The sequence below is a fragment of the Lepidothrix coronata genome, unplaced genomic scaffold (genome assembly GCF_001604755.1).
Source record: "Lepidothrix coronata isolate B3197 unplaced genomic scaffold, Lepidothrix_coronata-1.0 Scaffold227, whole genome shotgun sequence".
NCBI classification, from domain to species: domain Eukaryota; kingdom Metazoa; phylum Chordata; class Aves; order Passeriformes; family Pipridae; genus Lepidothrix; species Lepidothrix coronata.
The window spans coordinates 269,206-287,106 of NW_016690407.1; the positions used below are offsets into that span (position 1 = coordinate 269,206).

Consider the following 17,901-nt stretch of genomic DNA (forward strand, 5'->3'; position numbering starts at 1 on the left):
TTGCTGCTGCTTTCACAATAATGTAAGGTTATAGAAGAAATCAGACACACTATCCTCTAAAAAGAGATTACTTTTTATGAAATTAAAGATGGGTAATCCCAAATTAAAGAGTGAATCTGCCTTTTTTTGGTTCTGTTAGACACAACAACACTCTGCGAAGGATTATGGTAGAAAACATCTCAGTATTTTTGCTGTCAAGTGCTTGGCTTTCAAGAAGCTCCCTGAATATACTTTTCCAATTCTTTGAAGGAAATTCCTACAAACTGTTTTAGTCTTATTTCGGTTCCAGTCTTAAGTTTTTATTAACAAAGTGGTATTTATATTATTTTAGGAGGGGTAAAAAACAACATAATAACTATATGTAATGAGTATACCTCAAAAGATCCATCTTGTCTTTGCAGATATTAATTTGAAAATGTTTTACTTCTTTTCAATCTAAAAAGTTTTAATCCACAATAAACTGTGTACAACTTATTGTTTTTAATAACGAAATTGTCATTGCAGACAGAGCTTGCACAGTATAAGGAAAACACCAGGATTTAATGCTTAGAAGTCAAGAAACAATAATTAATTTTACTCTACAGTTCAAGTAATAATAGACATGATATTAACTGAAAACCTACATTAAAACTATCTCCACAGTTTCCAAAGTAAAAACAGAAAGATATTCTTAACGATTTAATACTGCTTAATATATATGAACTGTTGGTGGGGAGCATTTATTTTAACAATAACAGGAAGTTTGAGATGCATCAAAATTCAAAAGCTAATCTAGTTAAGCAAATATTTTGTCTGCATAATTTTCTGGAGATTTTTTCAGCTTCAGTACCAAATACAGATTTCTCCTTACAGTTGTCCCACTTTTCAAATAAGAACCTCAACTTCACTCCTTTACTTAAAGCTCCTTATTTTCAGAGAAAAATTTATTCTTTGAACCGCAGTTTTCTTGAACAACTTTCAACAGTATTTTAGTATCTAGATAATAATGTTTTACAGATACATAAAGTAGATTAGGTAAACAGTTATTTTTATGTTCTTTTTTTTCTGTGATCAGTTCTTCCATTAAATGATCCCCACTTTCAGTTTCTATGTAACCTGCAACTCTCTTTTTTCAGTCCCTGAAATGTTTTGTGGATGGGTTTTGTTTTTTCTTAAAAAGCTAAGTCATATCAATGGAATGCATGACACTTGTGATCCCCTTAGCAAGGCTTATATGTGTCACTTCTTCCATTTGTACTCAGAAATCAAAGAATACCTCAACTTATTTTTAGTGGCCTAATTCTGAGAAGTTAACAGAAACCCTGGACAAAAACAAACAAAAAAAACCACTACCAAAACAAAAATGAAACAAAAAAACCCCCAAACAAATAAAAAAATCACACACCAAAACAACAACAACAACAAAAACAACAAAAACCTCTAAATTTCCAAGCAAGAAGTTTCTTTTTCATCTAGGAAAATTTTTTTATACTTAGATAGTGGTAACAAAGCTATTAGATACCTATCACACAAAAGACTTCTGGGCAATAAAGTTTGTTTCAGAAGCAAGATGTATGGTTTTGGGTAACAGACTTGACAGGATGAGATTTCACTTCTAAACAGCAACTAAAGCTTCATTTAGAACAAACAGGAAATAGACTTTATGGCTAAGGAGTTAACAGCCCAGCTGTTGAGCAACCATAGCTAATTCAGCAGTGACATCCCAGACCTGTAAAACAGACAGTTTTAGTGCCTCCTTGTAACTAAAGAAGAAATTACTAAGATTCTGTTCGATTTCATTGCTGGCTTTGTTTTGATTTCAAAATCTGTGCACAGCAGTGAATTTGACCAAAAAAACCAAACAACTACCATGCCACAAATTTAGTTTAAGAAACTGAGATTCATCTAACCTCTAGCAAGACGCAAAAATAAAATTAATTCCTGGAGACAGCAGAATCTGGGGAGAACAGAGAGGCAGGCAGGTGGGGGGTGGAGAAGAGAGGCTGAAGAGGGAAAGAGCTCTACATTCAACTCCATCCAACAATTTCACTTCTGATTGCCCACCTGCATGTGCTATTTCACTTCTTTCAGCTCTTCTGCAGCAAAACAACTGGTTTATTGGAAACTAAACTTGTCAGTAGCTCTGTAGTTAACCCATTTTAAGGATCACTCTGACGGTATTATTGATGAGAAGTACTGGTTTGGACTGCCTTCATCACTTGATCACTTCAACTTCTGATCACCTTACTTCTCATGTCACACTTGAGAGCGAATGCTGTATCACCAAAATTATGACGGCAAATAATCATACTAATGAAACAAATTCAGACATTTCAAGCAAAGGAACACTACAAAAAAAAAATTGTATCTTGGGGCCAAAAGACAATGCAGAAGAGACCTGAAGCAAATGTTATGAAGCATGAAGGCCCCCGTTTTTTTCAGGTGATAGCTAGCCCTGATCACTGAGATCACAGGCCTCATGTTACTTCATTTGGAAACACTTTTAAAAGAGGACATGACTAACAGTGGAGGTAGCTCCTCTCCCCTTCTATTCTCTGTGCTTACACATCCAAAAAGCTGAAGGATATGAATAAAGTAGGTCAAAGAAACCCAAATTACTTAACCAGACTGATAAATTGTGAAAATCATCCTCTTTATGAACACTAGACTGTTCGGAAAGAAAGATTTAGCAAGAAAATATATCTTTCTACCATATCTCTGACAGGAAGGACAGTCAGAATAATCCAGGGTGAATGAAAGCAAAGACATTAAACTTTCTAGAAACTCCAAAGGGGGCTGGAAGCAGAAATCACAGCTCTGCATTTCATAGTAGAAACACCTTCAGTATTCTTGACCATCTAGCTAGGTCTTACTTTTACCTTGGAAGTATCTAGTATATTTTTCTGAAGTCTGCTAGGATCCTTTGGAAATAGATTTACTTTTTTTTTAATGAAAAAGTTCATATTCAGTTGTATCTTTGACTTTATATGAGATCCCATTGACCGTTCTTTTAAAAGGGATAGAAAAATTATTTAATATGTTAGGGAATAAAAAGGGAAGGAGGTAGATGCTCTCCTGTTGAACTTCTACCGGCTTCTGAAAATGCCAAGACTCAGAGTCCCTCAATTCTCTGCTCTGGTTCAATTTGCTAAGACTAATTACATTCTCTTCCCTAGAGTAATTTTGGAAGCAAATGGAAGAAAGGTAACTCTTTTTCAAAAAAGGAACATTTAGAGTCTTGATGATATAAATGCCATTGAAAACTTTTCTACCATTTCTCCCCATCTCCACAAAGCAAAAAATTTTCAAGTTGAAAATGCAGGAATGTCAACCTAGGTTACTCAAGCTGCAGGTCAGCCATAGTTTTTGTGATTCACTGCCTGAGCTAAACTCTACATCCAATTCACAATATGTGCAACTTGGGCTTTTTGGAAGCATGGTAACATTTTTTAATGACAACTTATTCACATTCCCCCCCTAAATTATTTGCCCGCTATTAATAAATTTGTGGTACATCAGCTCCTAAGTGGAGTAACATAAAAACCAAAACACACAAGAAAAAACAAACAAACATAACCACACATACTTTACCACAAATATATGCTGCACATAAGGCAAATTCAGTTTCTGGATCTGTTATCAAGTAATATCTCACAAAGTAAAGAGATAAAAAGTTTGTCCCAAGAAGAAAAAAGAAAAGGAACAGATGCAGCTTGGTGTCTGGCACAGTGTACAGCACTTGACAAAGTCTGGAAAGAAAAGCCTGCAGCTCCCTTTTTACCTCACCAAGACAAAATGTGCAAATAGCTATAATCCCCTCCTCATGTGGAGGCCAGTAAAACAACTGTTAACGCATACGCTATTATAATATGTTTAACAGTAAAATGCACCCATTTGGCTTCCCCTAGGAATTTGAATTTTTGGACTTGGTGCCCAATCATCTATGTAATTTCTCAGTTCAATAATATTAAGAGAAGTTTCCCACCTTCTGAAATATCACTCTACTGCTCTGATTGAATAAAATTAATTCTCTCCCTCTCCACCCCCAACTAACATGAAACAGATGGAAAATACATTATACTGGAAGCTCTCACAGAATTATTTTCTCCTTCAAATACCAATCACTGATTGCAGTGTTACACACATAACATATCAGCTGAATTCCACTGTGAAAAAAAGTCAGAGTTAGATGTATTGGGAATCCACTACAGTTATTGAGAAGTCAATTGGGCTTTTGTGGTTGGGTTTTTTTTCCAGAACAGATGCAATACATAGTGTTGAAAGAACTGAATATGTCTAAGTACCTTCCAGGTACCTTTGCTAGGTACTCTTCAAGACTATCCTTTAAAATGTACGACTTCCATACCTAAGCCTTGCGCCACATACCAGCAGACATAAGACCAACACTGAGGAAGTAGTGTCCTTGCACATAAGCAAAAGAATCTGCAACTGAAAGTTCAGAGGCTCACCTAGTTTTCTCATATTTGTTTCACACAACTTTAAGACTTTGCTTTAAATTACATTTGTGAATATTGTATATATCTGAAATTTGTCTCTCATGAATGAGTGTTATCACAATAGACCACTGAGGTGGCCAGGATTCTTTGGCACTCCTATAGTGAGAAGTAATCAGTGTACATCCAAAAAAAAAAAAGATTATTCAGTTTGAAAGATCAAGCAATGAAAAAGAAACACATGGGATATCATTTTCCAGGTTATATGTTTCACCACTCACGATGGTTTTCTTCCTTATCCTTCCCAGCAATACTAGTCACTTACATTCTTAAAAAAAAAAATAAAAAAAAAATCTGGCAACACATCCAGTGCAGAGTTGTGTATAAATCAAAATTCAATTGTTTCAGTAACTGAACTCTATAAATTTCACACACAGGAGAGGAGCTGTATGCAAAAGGAACACATTATTCAATCACAGCCAGCCAATCAAGCTAGTGTAACACAGATGAAAATCCCCACGGGAGTTACAGGCTGAAGAGCTATTTGGAACTACAATGTGGCCATCTATTCCTACCTTTGCTACAGCGCAGCCAGATAATGTATTATTCTGTATCTTTAAAAGACCATCCTATTGTGTTAAGTTAATTCAGCAGAGCTTTAGCAAGTGTGAGACAAGAATCAGACTTCTGCCCATCTTGACAGAGCACAATGCTTTCTGCCCTGAGTAGTCTCAAAGAAGTCATGCAGCATGCCAGGTACAAAGTATTTGCAGAAGTGAGCCTTCAGATAGGGCTGCAAAAGCTCTGGGTTAAGGAAGCACTCACCAACTTGCTTCTGCTTGATCTGTTACACAGCTTGACAGTAACAGATAGCCAGTTGCATGAGTGTCAATGTTCAGATAAGTTTCTCTCAATATCTGTCACAAAAACCAGACACTGTATCAGTGTGCCAGCTGTATTATCGGTCACTACGTTGTTAATCATACTTAATAACATCCTCGAGCACAGACATGGCACACAGACAGCAATTACTGTGAACCACAGTCATCCAGATCATTCTGACTCGGAGCTGCCAACTCGGCGCACTCTCGACAAGTGCCTGACTACCACCTTTTCCCTCTCAAACACATTAGCTTGCCTCAATATGGGGCCAGAGTTTGTTTTGAAACTCTTAACAGGATCACTGAAAGAAAAGAGGAAAAATACCACAAATGATTCTCTGGACTATTTCCAGAGTAGCGTGTTCTCCTAGCGATTGTTTTGGAAGCAAGCCAAAAATGGGAAGTGTTCTTGCAAATGAGCACGCTACTATGCTCAAGTACAAGTTATCATTTAATTCTTTTGTCAACATCAGCATGGATAGAAATTAAGAAGCCTGTTTAATAAACAGGTTACTTGAATGCCAGTTACCAAACATCAATTTCTTCTCTATCCATCCCACTCACTCAGCTCCTGCCCCCCACCTACTTCCCAACATACAGTGGGGTTTCTTTTTTGTATACTTTCTCTCCTTTATTGAAAGTGAAATAACATTAGGATATTAATTACATCAACCATAACTAGGTCTGTAATCAAGAGCAAGTTAACTAAGAAAAGGAAAGAAATCAGTCACTCAAGAAAATATTCAAAAACCTTAAAACAAACTTCTATGGGACACAGCAGTTAATATTTTTAACAGAGCTTTAATACAGTCTACTGAAAGATTTTGTCCAGGCAGTTTTTTACATTACAATTACTCCTAATGAGATCACCTTCTGCAGTGTATAAGACCTCATCTCTTCCCAACAGAACAATGAAAGATTTGTGTGGGGCTACGAAAGCCTCAGATCAACTTCGCTCACTTCACCTTGTACCGAATTTCCTCATAAAAACACATCAACAGCACAACTGTTTTTTTTCCTGAGGACAAATTATTAATAAGGAGACTCATTTCTTTTGTTTTAGATTTGAAGTCCTCATACAGGCACATCAGACCCACTGGCTGATGTCAGCTTTGCTTTTGAAATTATGTACATTTCTCTTCTTCATAGATTTGTGAGAGTTTTTTTTCCAATTTTTGACTTACACCATTTCTCAACAAAAAATGTCTGCCTATCTTGCAATATGGTGATATATAACTCCTTGTGTTATCTTATAATAAAAATGATAGACCTTGTATTAAATATACATGAAAATACCTGTCTTCAAACAAACTGCCTATTCTTTTACTTTTACCCTAAGCAAAGACAATGAAACATCCTCTCTCATGCTAAGCAGAAGTGTCTTATGCCTGTAGCCCCAGAGACAGCAATGCTAAAGATAAGTATCATTCTAAGAACACGGCTGACTGAATTAGTCTGAATTAGAAAGTACAACTCAGTAGTCTCTGATTTGCTAGTACTTTAAAATAATCACCATGATTCTACAGCAAGCCAAAAGTTTAGTTTTATGCAAAAAATATATTGCAGAAAGGAAACCACACTTTATTCTGAAAATTTGAAATTCTGTTTGAAAGATCTATCTTGTCTTTGAATTTTTACACACTTCACGCAAATCTCTAAGTCAGTTTTTATTGTGCGTATATTCTTCCAATTACTAACCACACTCGGTTGTAATTTTACAACTTCCATTTTAGTTTCCTTATAATTCTGTCATAGATCATGTGAAAGAACAAAGTGTTTACCTACTCATACCTGACATTATTGATACAATGTTCTGTGATAGGTATGACTTGCTCAGCTTTACCAAGCAGTACAAGAAACAACACCTTAACCCGTTTAAAATGTTAGTCCTGAACCTGTAGTCATACTTCACACAACTTCAACTTTCTTTGCTTAAATTTAAAAATACAGTATGGAACAACTGATTTCCATAATCAGATTAGCTGACTGCTTTAAATTAAACAGTGTGAACTTTACAGATTGACGATTCAAAAACTTTAAAAGCAGGCTGATCATGTATTTCTCTTGAAAAAAAGAAAAATAAAAATAAGCCGGTAGAACATGACCTATAATTTATAGCAAGTTGTGTGTTTACTTACGTTCACACGTGTCTCCTTTCTGCTGGTATCCTGCTTTGCAGATACATTTTCCAATAGGCACTAACCATTCTCCCTCCGCGCTACAGTGCATCTTCGGCGAGTTCTCCGCCTCCTCCTCCGCACTGCTGACACAAGTTCCTCGCACTTCTACTAAAGAGGAAAACTCTGAGCCAGTCACTGTGTCAGGAAAAATAGCTAAGTTCTCAATGATGGACCAGCACTTCTTGTAGTAGACTTTGACAGAGACCAGAGCAATGCAGGCCCCTACATCCTGAAACGCAAGATAGAATCCTTTTTTGGACAAAGGTCCAATTTCTCTCACCTCTGTGTTAAGTTTCATTTTTCTCTCCCCAAGATCACCCTGGGTAAAACTTTCATCTGCTGCAATAGTGTCTATTTTTACATATTGGTTTTCTCGGATATTCCTGCCAGTGTCGTAGTCTGTTTCATAATAATACAAGTTAAAAGTTTCTTTACAAGTCCCCAGAACTCCAGGAAGACTGTTACAATCCCTCAGAGTGAATTTCAGTTCTACAAAAATCCTTTGTGCATTGCTTTTTGCAATCCAGTTAGTCCGAAGCCAGTTGTTTTGGTTTGATTCCATCACCTGGCATACCTGGTATGTTCGTATAGGAGTGTAGTTTTCATCCAATCCACTGATTTCTTCCCACTAAAATGATAACAAACAGTTAGTAACATAACAAGAAGTATGTCACCAGATGTAACTGCTGTGCATTTTAAAAAGTTTCATATAACTCATGTCTTCCTCCTTTTTAACGAGTATTTTTAAAAATACTCGTAAGCACCTAAATGAAGAAATGCAGCAGTAGGCTCTCTCTGCCTCCATGTTTCTTCCACATATAAATAACTTCTAAAAATCACTGTCATAACATGGACAGAGTTGCAAAGGGGGACCCTTAGAAAAGGTTGTTTAGCATGTCAGGTTCTGATTACACACTGGGCTCACACACATTTTGTTAAGGTCACAATTGTTTTGGGTTAGCAAAGACTGAAAGGAGAGAGGCAGCTTCTCTTTCAAAGAAACCTAAAATCAGTGAAGTCTTAGAAACTGAAATTGCCTAATGTTACAGTACATCAAACTTGTCAAACTTTCAGTGCAGTTGTATAGAAAGCATGGGATCGGGTCCTGAAACTCATGAGTCAGATGATTCTCAGTCCTATGTGAATAAAGTGGCATAGAGAGAAGGTAAGAGAAAATTACAGAATTAAAAATCTGAAAGCAAGAAAATATTTTGGTTGTCCCCTTTTTGTTCAGGCCACATTCTGTTTTATTTACAAACCAAAGAGGTAAGCGGCAGCTCCTTCTCATCTCACATTTTGTCCAGTGGCTGCACCCATGTTAAGAGGAGCAAACTTCACTTAGTTGTAAGTTCAAATGAACCATGAGATTACATACAGAATAAAAAACAACCCATATGACTGAAAATTCACTGGTTCAAAGCCTGGGTCTTGTTGATGTTCCCTCTCTGGGTTACCAACTATGTAACCTGCTGGTAAGCCTGTAACAGCCCTGGAGTCTTTAACAGCCTTTGGTAGCGTGGGAATTTGCATCTCCAGCAATGACAAACCTTCCTCTGAAATCAATCAGGCAGATCTGCCCAGGTGTAACCAAAACAATATGAGTCTCTCACCTTTTTTCACATTTCTTGTAGCATTTAATTGACTGCAGAAAACACAGCTGCAGTAAATTAGAGGACGGGGGGCAAGCTTTCCTCACCCCACGATACAGGCAACCATGATTTCTTTGTATGGCACTTGGCCCTCTGGCCCCGTGTCAATAATGCACTTAAGCTCATGCTTAAGATCAGTAAAAGTACTTATGAGCTTAATGGTAAGCAAGTGCTTAAGTGCTTTGTGGGACTAGTACACTCAGCACCTCTGCAGGATGGAACATCCACTGACATTCCTTACACTGGCAACAAAACAAGTGTGGAAAGCACTGGTTTACCAGACCAGGAGCCATACAGTATACAGTACTTTGCAAGCCTATTTGACAGCAAATGAAATCCTTTTAATGTTGTTGTCTGTTCCAAGAAAAAGCAGATGTGGCTGATTTGATGCTGGAAGTTATCACCACAAAATATATCACAGCTGCAGATGCTGAAATGCACAGAAGTTGTAAATATCAAAGCATATTTCAAGGACCTACAGTTAATATAGATTTGGTATATATGGTATTATATATGCATATGGTATTAAATGACTGAAATACATTATTAAATGCTCATGAAGTTAACTGAAGGGACTGCACATGGAACTGTATTAACCTCAGAACAAAAGAAAGTCTATCTTCATAAGAGATTTATTAGATCTGAATGAGTAATATTTTTTCCACCTCTGTAAGGACTAGTACAAACAGGAAAAAATAAAAAAGGGGCCCTGGACTGAGAGGGTTTTGGCTATGTCACAATAATGAAAAGCATCCCCCCCTCAAAAAAAAAAAAACCAAAACCAAACCACCAAACAAAAAAACACTACAAAAAAAAATCCCACTAAGATGACATAAAGGGTATAAAGCGTAAAACTTTACTGATTTTCATATTTTCCATTTCATATCAAGTAGTACTATTTGCTTTGGGTTTCTTTAAGTTGGTTGGTTTAGGGGGTTTATTTTATTTTTTATTTTGTGTAAGCATTCTTCCCTCCCAAGAGAGATTCTGTAATGAGATATTCAGTTAGACAACGTATTCTATCTTTAAAGTGAAAGTAACTTTAATGCACCACACAACAGAATCTGTCTCCTTAGATTTTGATGTGGAGTCCTTGACCAAAACAAACCCCCAGTCCCCTCCAAAAAACAACAAATAAACTGAAACAAACAAACAAACAAAACCAAATAACAAACAAAATACATTTTACAAAGTCAACCTATTTTTGGTAACACAACACAAGTGAGTTTTCTCAGAGTCAAGATCCCACTACATGAGACTAGCTAGTATCAGAGAGATTCTTATGCTACAGTCAAGGAAAACAGCACAAAAAACTAAATTCACACAAAAAGTCCTACTTTTTGTTATCCCTAGCATTAATACAATAAATTAATTTTTTTTATCTGCAGGAAAAAAAACCCAAAACATTAGTACTTCAGGATGTTGTCACCTATGGCATCTGAGTTCACACTTCATTAAAGTCTTCTAATAGCAATTAATTCTATCACAGCTTTTACAGCAAGAAAACTCAACTTTTCTTTGTCCAGCTGAAAAATATGGTGATACACATGCAATTCCATTTGAATGTGTCCTGTTCTACTGGTTTCAATTTATGGTATTTTAACTTCTCAGTTATCTTAACAATGTTAAATGTAGCATTTGCAATTGAATAAGGAATTTAACGAGTGTCTGTCTGACATATTCCATACTGTGATGATGCAGAAGTTTCTCAAGAAGATTTTCTGTGTTTATTCCCATGAAGTCTTTATTGCATACTAGAAAATTCAATAATTAAAATTTACATTAATTACATTATACTTTCACAGTAATTTACAGGTACGTTTTTCTGAACATTTTCACGCATACAAATCCAGCCACTAGTTTTGATTCACCTTTAATTCCTGACTGAAATTGGCTTTTACCTCTGAAAGTTGTTTTTTACTATCTGTTGAATTTGACTCTACATTCATCTTTCGATATGCTGACACGTGTAACATGTGTTGACATGTCTTTCATTATCTACACTTTAGCCTAATATAACTGCCACCAAGCTAATCTCTCAAACACCCCTGGTAAAGGCTTCAATCAGTGCAAAACGCTAATGCCGAGGTTATTAGCCATCATATGCATTGAGCTCACATTACATTCTCTCTGAAGTCCTCAGATTAGTTTCCAGTTTATGCTTGTATTGATATTACAATCTTGCTTTTAAAGAAAGATACTTTCACACTTTCATTCTTCTTATTTAAAGGATTTGTTACACTTTCATATCCTCACTCACACTTCACGCTCTTCTGGTTCCAGCTTTAACGCACTGAAGATTAAGGGACTGATCCCCAAAATTCTTGCTTGTGCAAGGAGTCACAATAGATTCAGCAAGACTGCTTCCATGAGTAAGAACTGTTCATATAATTTATGATTTGTCAGACTGAGCTAATGTAGGACTGAGCTAAGGTAGACAATACACCCATTATATCTTTCTGAACATGTTCTTCCTCAAGGCCAGAGGAAGAAGGGGTTTTATAACATTATAATTTTTAATTCAGACTGAAAGCAGCATTTGTCAACCTTACACATATAATAAATAAGAAAATAACACTGACATTCCTAAACATCTCATTTTTTAAAATGGTGTATTTTACAATGGTACATTTCATATAATGCCTTTAGATTAATTTGTAAACAAGCTGGAGGTGGCTTTAACAACGTAATTTGTGCCTAGTTCCAGATATCAAGCTCCTCAAGACTTGGGGATGTTTCAAGTTTGGAATGTCATTTCAAACGCATCTGTAATATAAACGTTTTTATTCTAGAGCTCTTCAGCCTGTGATATTCCATTATAAAGAAAACATAGTAAACAAACTTACGATCACTCATTGTACAGAAAGTGAAAAACATATTTTTAGAAAGTTTCCCCACAGAAGCAAATCTGATGTTTCTAAAGGAAGAAGGAAAAAATTTATTTAAAATATTGTATCATAAATAACGTAATCATTTGTACAGCACAAAGGAGTACACTACAAAACATAAGGGTACCAAGAACATTTCGGTGAGTTTCTTAAGAGCCTCTTGCTTTTAATTAACTTGTACATTTGTATACTGTAACCAAGGTTTCATTCTAAAAATGAAGAAACCATAAACACTTGGTATGGTTACTGAGAGAAGTATGATGGAGAGTAGTTTAAAGCAGGTCTTTCAACTGATACAGTAATTACTTGTCTCTAGGAACTTAGTTTTTGCCTGGAGTACTTACCCCATTGGGAGGAGAGGAAATCCATTCCAACTCTGTCTGTTGTGCTTTAGAGTCCAGCAATATTACTAAAAAAAGGGGGGAAAAAAGAAAATTCCACAGTTTATTGAATATAATAAGTGGGAATATAAAACTAAAGAACAGAATCTGAATTTTAAAAAGCGATAGAATGAATACAAATTTTGTACAAATTAATATTTTTTTCTTCGTATTATTAAAAAATTATCTGCAACCACAGCTATACCTTTACTTGTAAATAGATGATTAAGAGATTATGTAGCAACCACATATAAGCAGATATACATTAATCTTTACAATTTCATTGTTTATAACAAAGTGGGGATTTTTTAGCACTCTAAAATGTTACTAATCAGTTATTAAGATGCATGCTCTCTCCATCTCCTTTGTCATTAGAAGGACATTTGCCATATGCTGGTTATTTCAACCAGCTTAAAACAGTTACACACCAACATTTCCACATTTCCAAACTGATTTAGACAGGACTGGTCTGTCCCTTATTGAGAGTCACACTGAAAAAGCAATGATCTTTTTTGAGTGTCAAAGTAAAAAAATACTTAGATGATAGAGTGCTCATTCTGTAAACAAACGATAACCAGGAATACAGAAAATAAAAGACTGCAGTTACCTCACACCTCACATTCACAAATCAGATTAATTCACTTTATGGCAATGGCTTACTAAAATCTTCATGCCATTATACCCCCATGACATTTCTATACAGAAAGACATCAGTTCTAGTCACATCACAATTATTTCCAGCTAAATGTAACCTCACCTCCGAAAGTGGTTAATCACAGCCTAATAAACTCACTCTTTAGTAGCATTTCTAATTTGAACCTATTTCATATATCTTTAGCTATAAAGCTATTTATAACTTCATACACATTTAAGGACTGATATATAAATGTCTGATTTAAGGCTGTAACTTGAAGCAACTTTTGTCAGGTCTTTTGAAACAGCTATAATTCTGGCTTTGGCCCTTTCTCCTAGCATAATTTAACACAACATGTCAGTGAATTACTAAAAAGATGAGATGACTAAAAAGAGGTATTTAAAGGTTCATACAGTAATATATGGAACGCTAGCTGAATACAAAACGGTAGCTTCCAGGCCTGTATTTCAGTAATGAAGTGGAACTACTTATTAAAGAAGTTTCATAGTCTCCCTCTAGAAAGATTACCTGCTTATTTCATTAAGCTCGGATTCAAGGGGCTTTATTTTGTAACACTTTCTATAGTAAAGCAGATGCTGTATGTGGTGGTTTGTTAAACGAGAACATTTATAATCGTCCTGAAAAAAATGGTACCATGAAAAATTTAACCATTTCAGCACCAGCACAACACCCTATGGTTGCAATTCATTACACTTTTTATTTGGCAGTAATTCTCCATCACGTAGCAACGGGTGGGCACATCTCAGAAAGAAAAGACAAGAAGCAAATTAAAAAACAAACAAACAAACAAACCAAAACAAACAAACAAACAAAACCACAAAACAAACAAACAAACAAAAAAAACCCACAAAACCACAGCCCCCTGCTCTGCAAACACCCCTTGCAAGGGAATCGTGGCGTTCCTTCTGGCACTCGAAGTTACCAGGGAAGAGCTCTCTGTAGGCCAGCGGCTGCTGCCCCGCTCCCTGCCTTGGGAGCCCTGTGGCAGTCATGGCTCATTCTGCAGCGCGTGGAAGCGATGCGGGGGGACGGGGTCCGCAGCCTCCCGTGAACGGAGCACACCGAAACCTCCGGCGCGGTGCCCCCGCGGGGGAGCTGCGGGCCGAGAGCGACCGGAGTCGGCGGGCGAAGCGCGGGGGCGCGGCCGCGGGAACGGGCTTCGCGGGGTGCGGCGCGGCGGGGGGCAGCAGCCTCTCGCCCCCGCGGGAGCCGCAGCCGCGCTCCGGGCACTGTGCGGGGCTGCGCTCAGGCGGCCGCGCCCCCGGGCCGAGGAGCGGGGCTGAGCGGCAGCGGAGCGCCGGTACCGCGGCCGCCCCCGCCACACCCCCTGCAGCCCGGCAGCCACTGCCTCGGGGAGGAAGCGCCCGGGACGGTGGCCCCGGCGCGGAGCCCCGAGCACTCGGATACACCCCCCCGCTCTTCCCCGGGGGAGCGGGCCGCAGTGCCCCCTCTGCCTGCGCTCGCCCCGAGGGTCCCGGCCGCGGGCAGAGAACTCCGCAGGTAACGTGGTCACTCCTTCGCTTACAGAGCCAGGCGGACCCTGCCCCGCTCCTCTCCAGCATCTCACCGCGGCTTGTATTTAGCTACAGAAAGGAAACTCGCAAAACTTTTCGGTGCTTCACCCCCTTATCCCTCTTCCGTACCCAGCGGGGAGCGGTGGGTAACCACGCGGGGCTACTGCCGCCACCGGCCCTTCGGCGGGGCCGGTGGTGAATCTGCAAAGTTACTTTTTTTTCCTTTAAAAAAAAAAAAAAACTCGCTCTTTCTTCCGTGGGAGTTTTCTGCACTTGCAGCAGGTAGTCGCTATCAATCCCTGTCTGCCGCTCGCCCCCTCCTGACCCTCCTTTGGCTAGGTGATTTTCTCTGAACGTACTGTCATTATACACCCACACTCTTAAGCATAAATGCATACATATCCATCCATACACGTATTATTCAAAAAGGGGCCGACTACCGCCGGGAAGCACCGGCGCAGCCCCGATCACGGAGCAATCCGCAGGGCAGAGCGGGACAGCAGCCCACAACCTCTCCGCCTTCCTCCCTGTCCGTCTGCCCGGCCCCTCTCCCGCTCCCTACCCTACAGCCACGCGTTAGTACTCCCCGTGTGAGGGTCTCTGTGCTTTACAGCCCCTTTAAATAAACTTTCGAAATGCTGCTAGGGTAAGGCTCTCCCTTCTCTCTCTCTCTAACCTCGCCATCGACTTCTTCTCTTAAGGGCAGAGGACATTTTAATTGAGGCATTTTTTTAAGCTCCAGTTACAAGCTCAAAATGATATTTTACTGCATGCCAGCGGCTTGATGAAAAATATTGACGCATCCAGCTGAAGGGGGGGGGGAACCACAAACGCATGCATATGCAGAGGCACTGAAAAAGCTCTGACTCTCCCTTCCCTGTCATGTCGTGTCGTGTGTGTGTGTGTGTGTCCCCCTCGCTCCCCCGAAGATGGAGACGGACCTTCGGCTGTCAAACGGGAGCAGGGCGCTCCTTTAAATCATTTCGGATTTTCTCAGCGTGAGAAAACAGAATCCCAGATGGACTTTGTGAAATGATTTTCAACACCTCCGTCAGTCTGAAAAACTGCCTGGTTTGCCGCTGTGCGAGGGGGAACCAAATGTCCGGGGTTCGCCTTACACAGATACCAATGTTGGACCGATAGAAACCGGGAAGCCCCGTTGTGATCCTCAGACGATGTAAAACGTCCATCCCTAAACCTCTCTCTCTCCAGCAACGCCGAGGGAGAGCACGCACGTTACACGGCACGCGATGCCAGGCCGTAGGGTATCTAAATGCATGCCCAGCCTGTATGGCCGGGAAGTACGAAACTGCCCTCGATGCTCCTTACCGTGGTCTGTGCCTGGCCCCAGGGGCCGGAGCGCTGCGGGCCCCCGGGGGGTAGCGGCGGGGAGCTGCCCCGCAGCCTGAAGCCCCCTGCCGTGCCTTGCCTTCCATGAAACGTTCTAAGCCCTAGAACTCGGCCCTCGGCCCCTGCCTGAGGAACACCAAGGTAACCCGCCGTCCCTCCACCTACCTCCTCGGAAGAATGAGGGCTGGCAGCGGACAGCGAGGCACCCCTGCACGGATCCCCGGCCCGAGGGCTCTCCCCAGCCCCATGCCGTTTCATCACGTGCGAATGCCTCCCAAGCCTCATTCCTGGGGGCAAAGGCAGTTGTCCCGGTCTCTCACACATACACACGCACACCCCCACCAGCAGAATGCCTAGGTTTTTCCTCCCTTCTATCTCAACTAAAAAAAAAGTCCTTCGTTTTTTTTTTTTCTTTAATAAGGGCTGACAAGCAGCTGACAGGGGCAGGCAGGTCCCGCGCTGAGCCACCACACAGACTTGGTGGGCAAAAGCAATAAATAAACCCAAACTTTTGTTTTCCGCATCACCTTACCTTCTTTTGCAGCCTGTGCCTCCCCCGTGTGTGCAAAGTGGAACAGCCAGACGGAGCACAAAATAATCCAAGAAGGGAGCCTACTTTGGAAAGCCATGGTGCAAGAGCGGGGTGATTTTATATTTCTAGCTCTATATTTCTAGAAACTGCCACTGCCGCCGCTTCGTGGGTGCTAGGGGACGGTGGAGAATTTGCTGTGCTAGTCTGTAGCTCGGCGCTCCCTCCCTCCAGGCTGCCTTTCTCTTTTGTCGCCGCCTCCTCCTCCTCCTTCTCCGCCGCCTCCGCGCCACTGCCCGGCTCCCGCACCGGGCCGGCCGCCCGCCAGCCCCGACTGCAGCCCGGCCGCCCGCGCCGCGCGCCGATAATATCAATGAGGGCGAGGGGGCGGGACCGCAGCGGCCGCGCGGCCCGTCCCTCACCGTGAGTGACAGCCCCCGCCGGCCAAACAGCAGCGGCTCTCGGCGCCCGCCGGGCCGAGGCGGCGCCTGAGTGGTCGTTGCCGGGGGGGCGGGGCCGGGGGGGCTGGCCAATGAGCGCGCGGCGGTGTCGGGTGTCCGCCGGTGCTGGAGCCGCGGGCAGCGCGCGGTGCCCGGAGCCGGGACGGAGGGGCCGCACCGGGAGCGGGCGCCGAACGCGGGTGGTTCGGGGGGCTGCCCCGCGGGCTGCCCCACACGCCTGGAGGCCGCCGGCCGGACTGTCCTCCTAGCGAGTGGGACGGACGCCCAGACAGATGGACGGACGCCCGCGTCCCAGGGTTCCGTGTGTTCTCCCCGAGCCGCAGCCGCCGGGGTACCGAGGGAGAGAGATCCCGGCCGCAGCCCTAGCCCGACCCCGACCCCGATCCGCCGCCGCTGGCGGGTCCCGGCGCTGACCCCGCGCGGTGCCCGCCCGTGGCCGGGCTGAGCGCGCACCTGGGCTGCTGCCACTGAAAGGGAAACTTCGGCGGGAGCTGCGGGATGGTGCCCCGAGGCATCTCCGTAACAAAAGTCAAGTTCCTCGAGGCTACCATCACTCGGCCTCCCTTCCCTCTGTTTCATTGAGGTTTTTAGCCCCGCGTCTCCGATTTACCCCAAATACGAAGAGCAGGTTAATGACAATATAGTTATTATTTGGGGAGGAGAAGGAGCGGCTGCTTCCCCTCCACCCCCCGTCGGGTGTAACCTGAAGCGCGTGTAATCCTCCAACAATGAGACAATTTAAATAGGAGAGGGAGAAAAAAAAATAAAGTAAAACCGGAGGGAGAGAGGAACTTGCCAAATCTCTTTTGTCAGCATTCAGCCAGGGACGGGGAGAGCTTTTCTCAGAGTTCTATCGGGCCCCCTCCCTTTCGCTTTCCTTTCTCCAAACCCATCCCTCGCTCCTTCGACGAGTGAAACAACTGAGGGACGGACACAAAAACTTACCGCTGCCCGAGCGAGGCTGCGGAGCGGAGGATGGTG

At 41.6% G+C, this 17,901-nt stretch overlaps 1 protein-coding gene across 8 annotated transcripts in view; it reads right to left on the bottom strand.

Moving 5' to 3' along the window:
* The window catches only part of EPHA7 (EPH receptor A7), a 165,966-nt gene extending 149,190 nt beyond the window's left edge, over window positions 1-16,776 (bottom strand). For all 8 annotated transcript variants that reach the window (XM_017834032.1, XM_017834035.1, XM_017834031.1 and 5 more), the window contains exons 1-3: window positions 16,463-16,776; window positions 12,376-12,440; window positions 7,453-8,122 (exon numbers count right to left, since the gene is read on the bottom strand). In XM_017834032.1, coding sequence (XP_017689521.1) covers window positions 7,453-8,122; window positions 12,376-12,440; window positions 16,463-16,559 — 832 coding nt within the window. In that variant the 5' untranslated portion in view covers window positions 16,560-16,776. The remainder of the gene's footprint in view (window positions 1-7,452; window positions 8,123-12,375; window positions 12,441-16,462) is intronic.
* Between the last annotated feature and the right edge of the window lie 1,125 nt (window positions 16,777-17,901).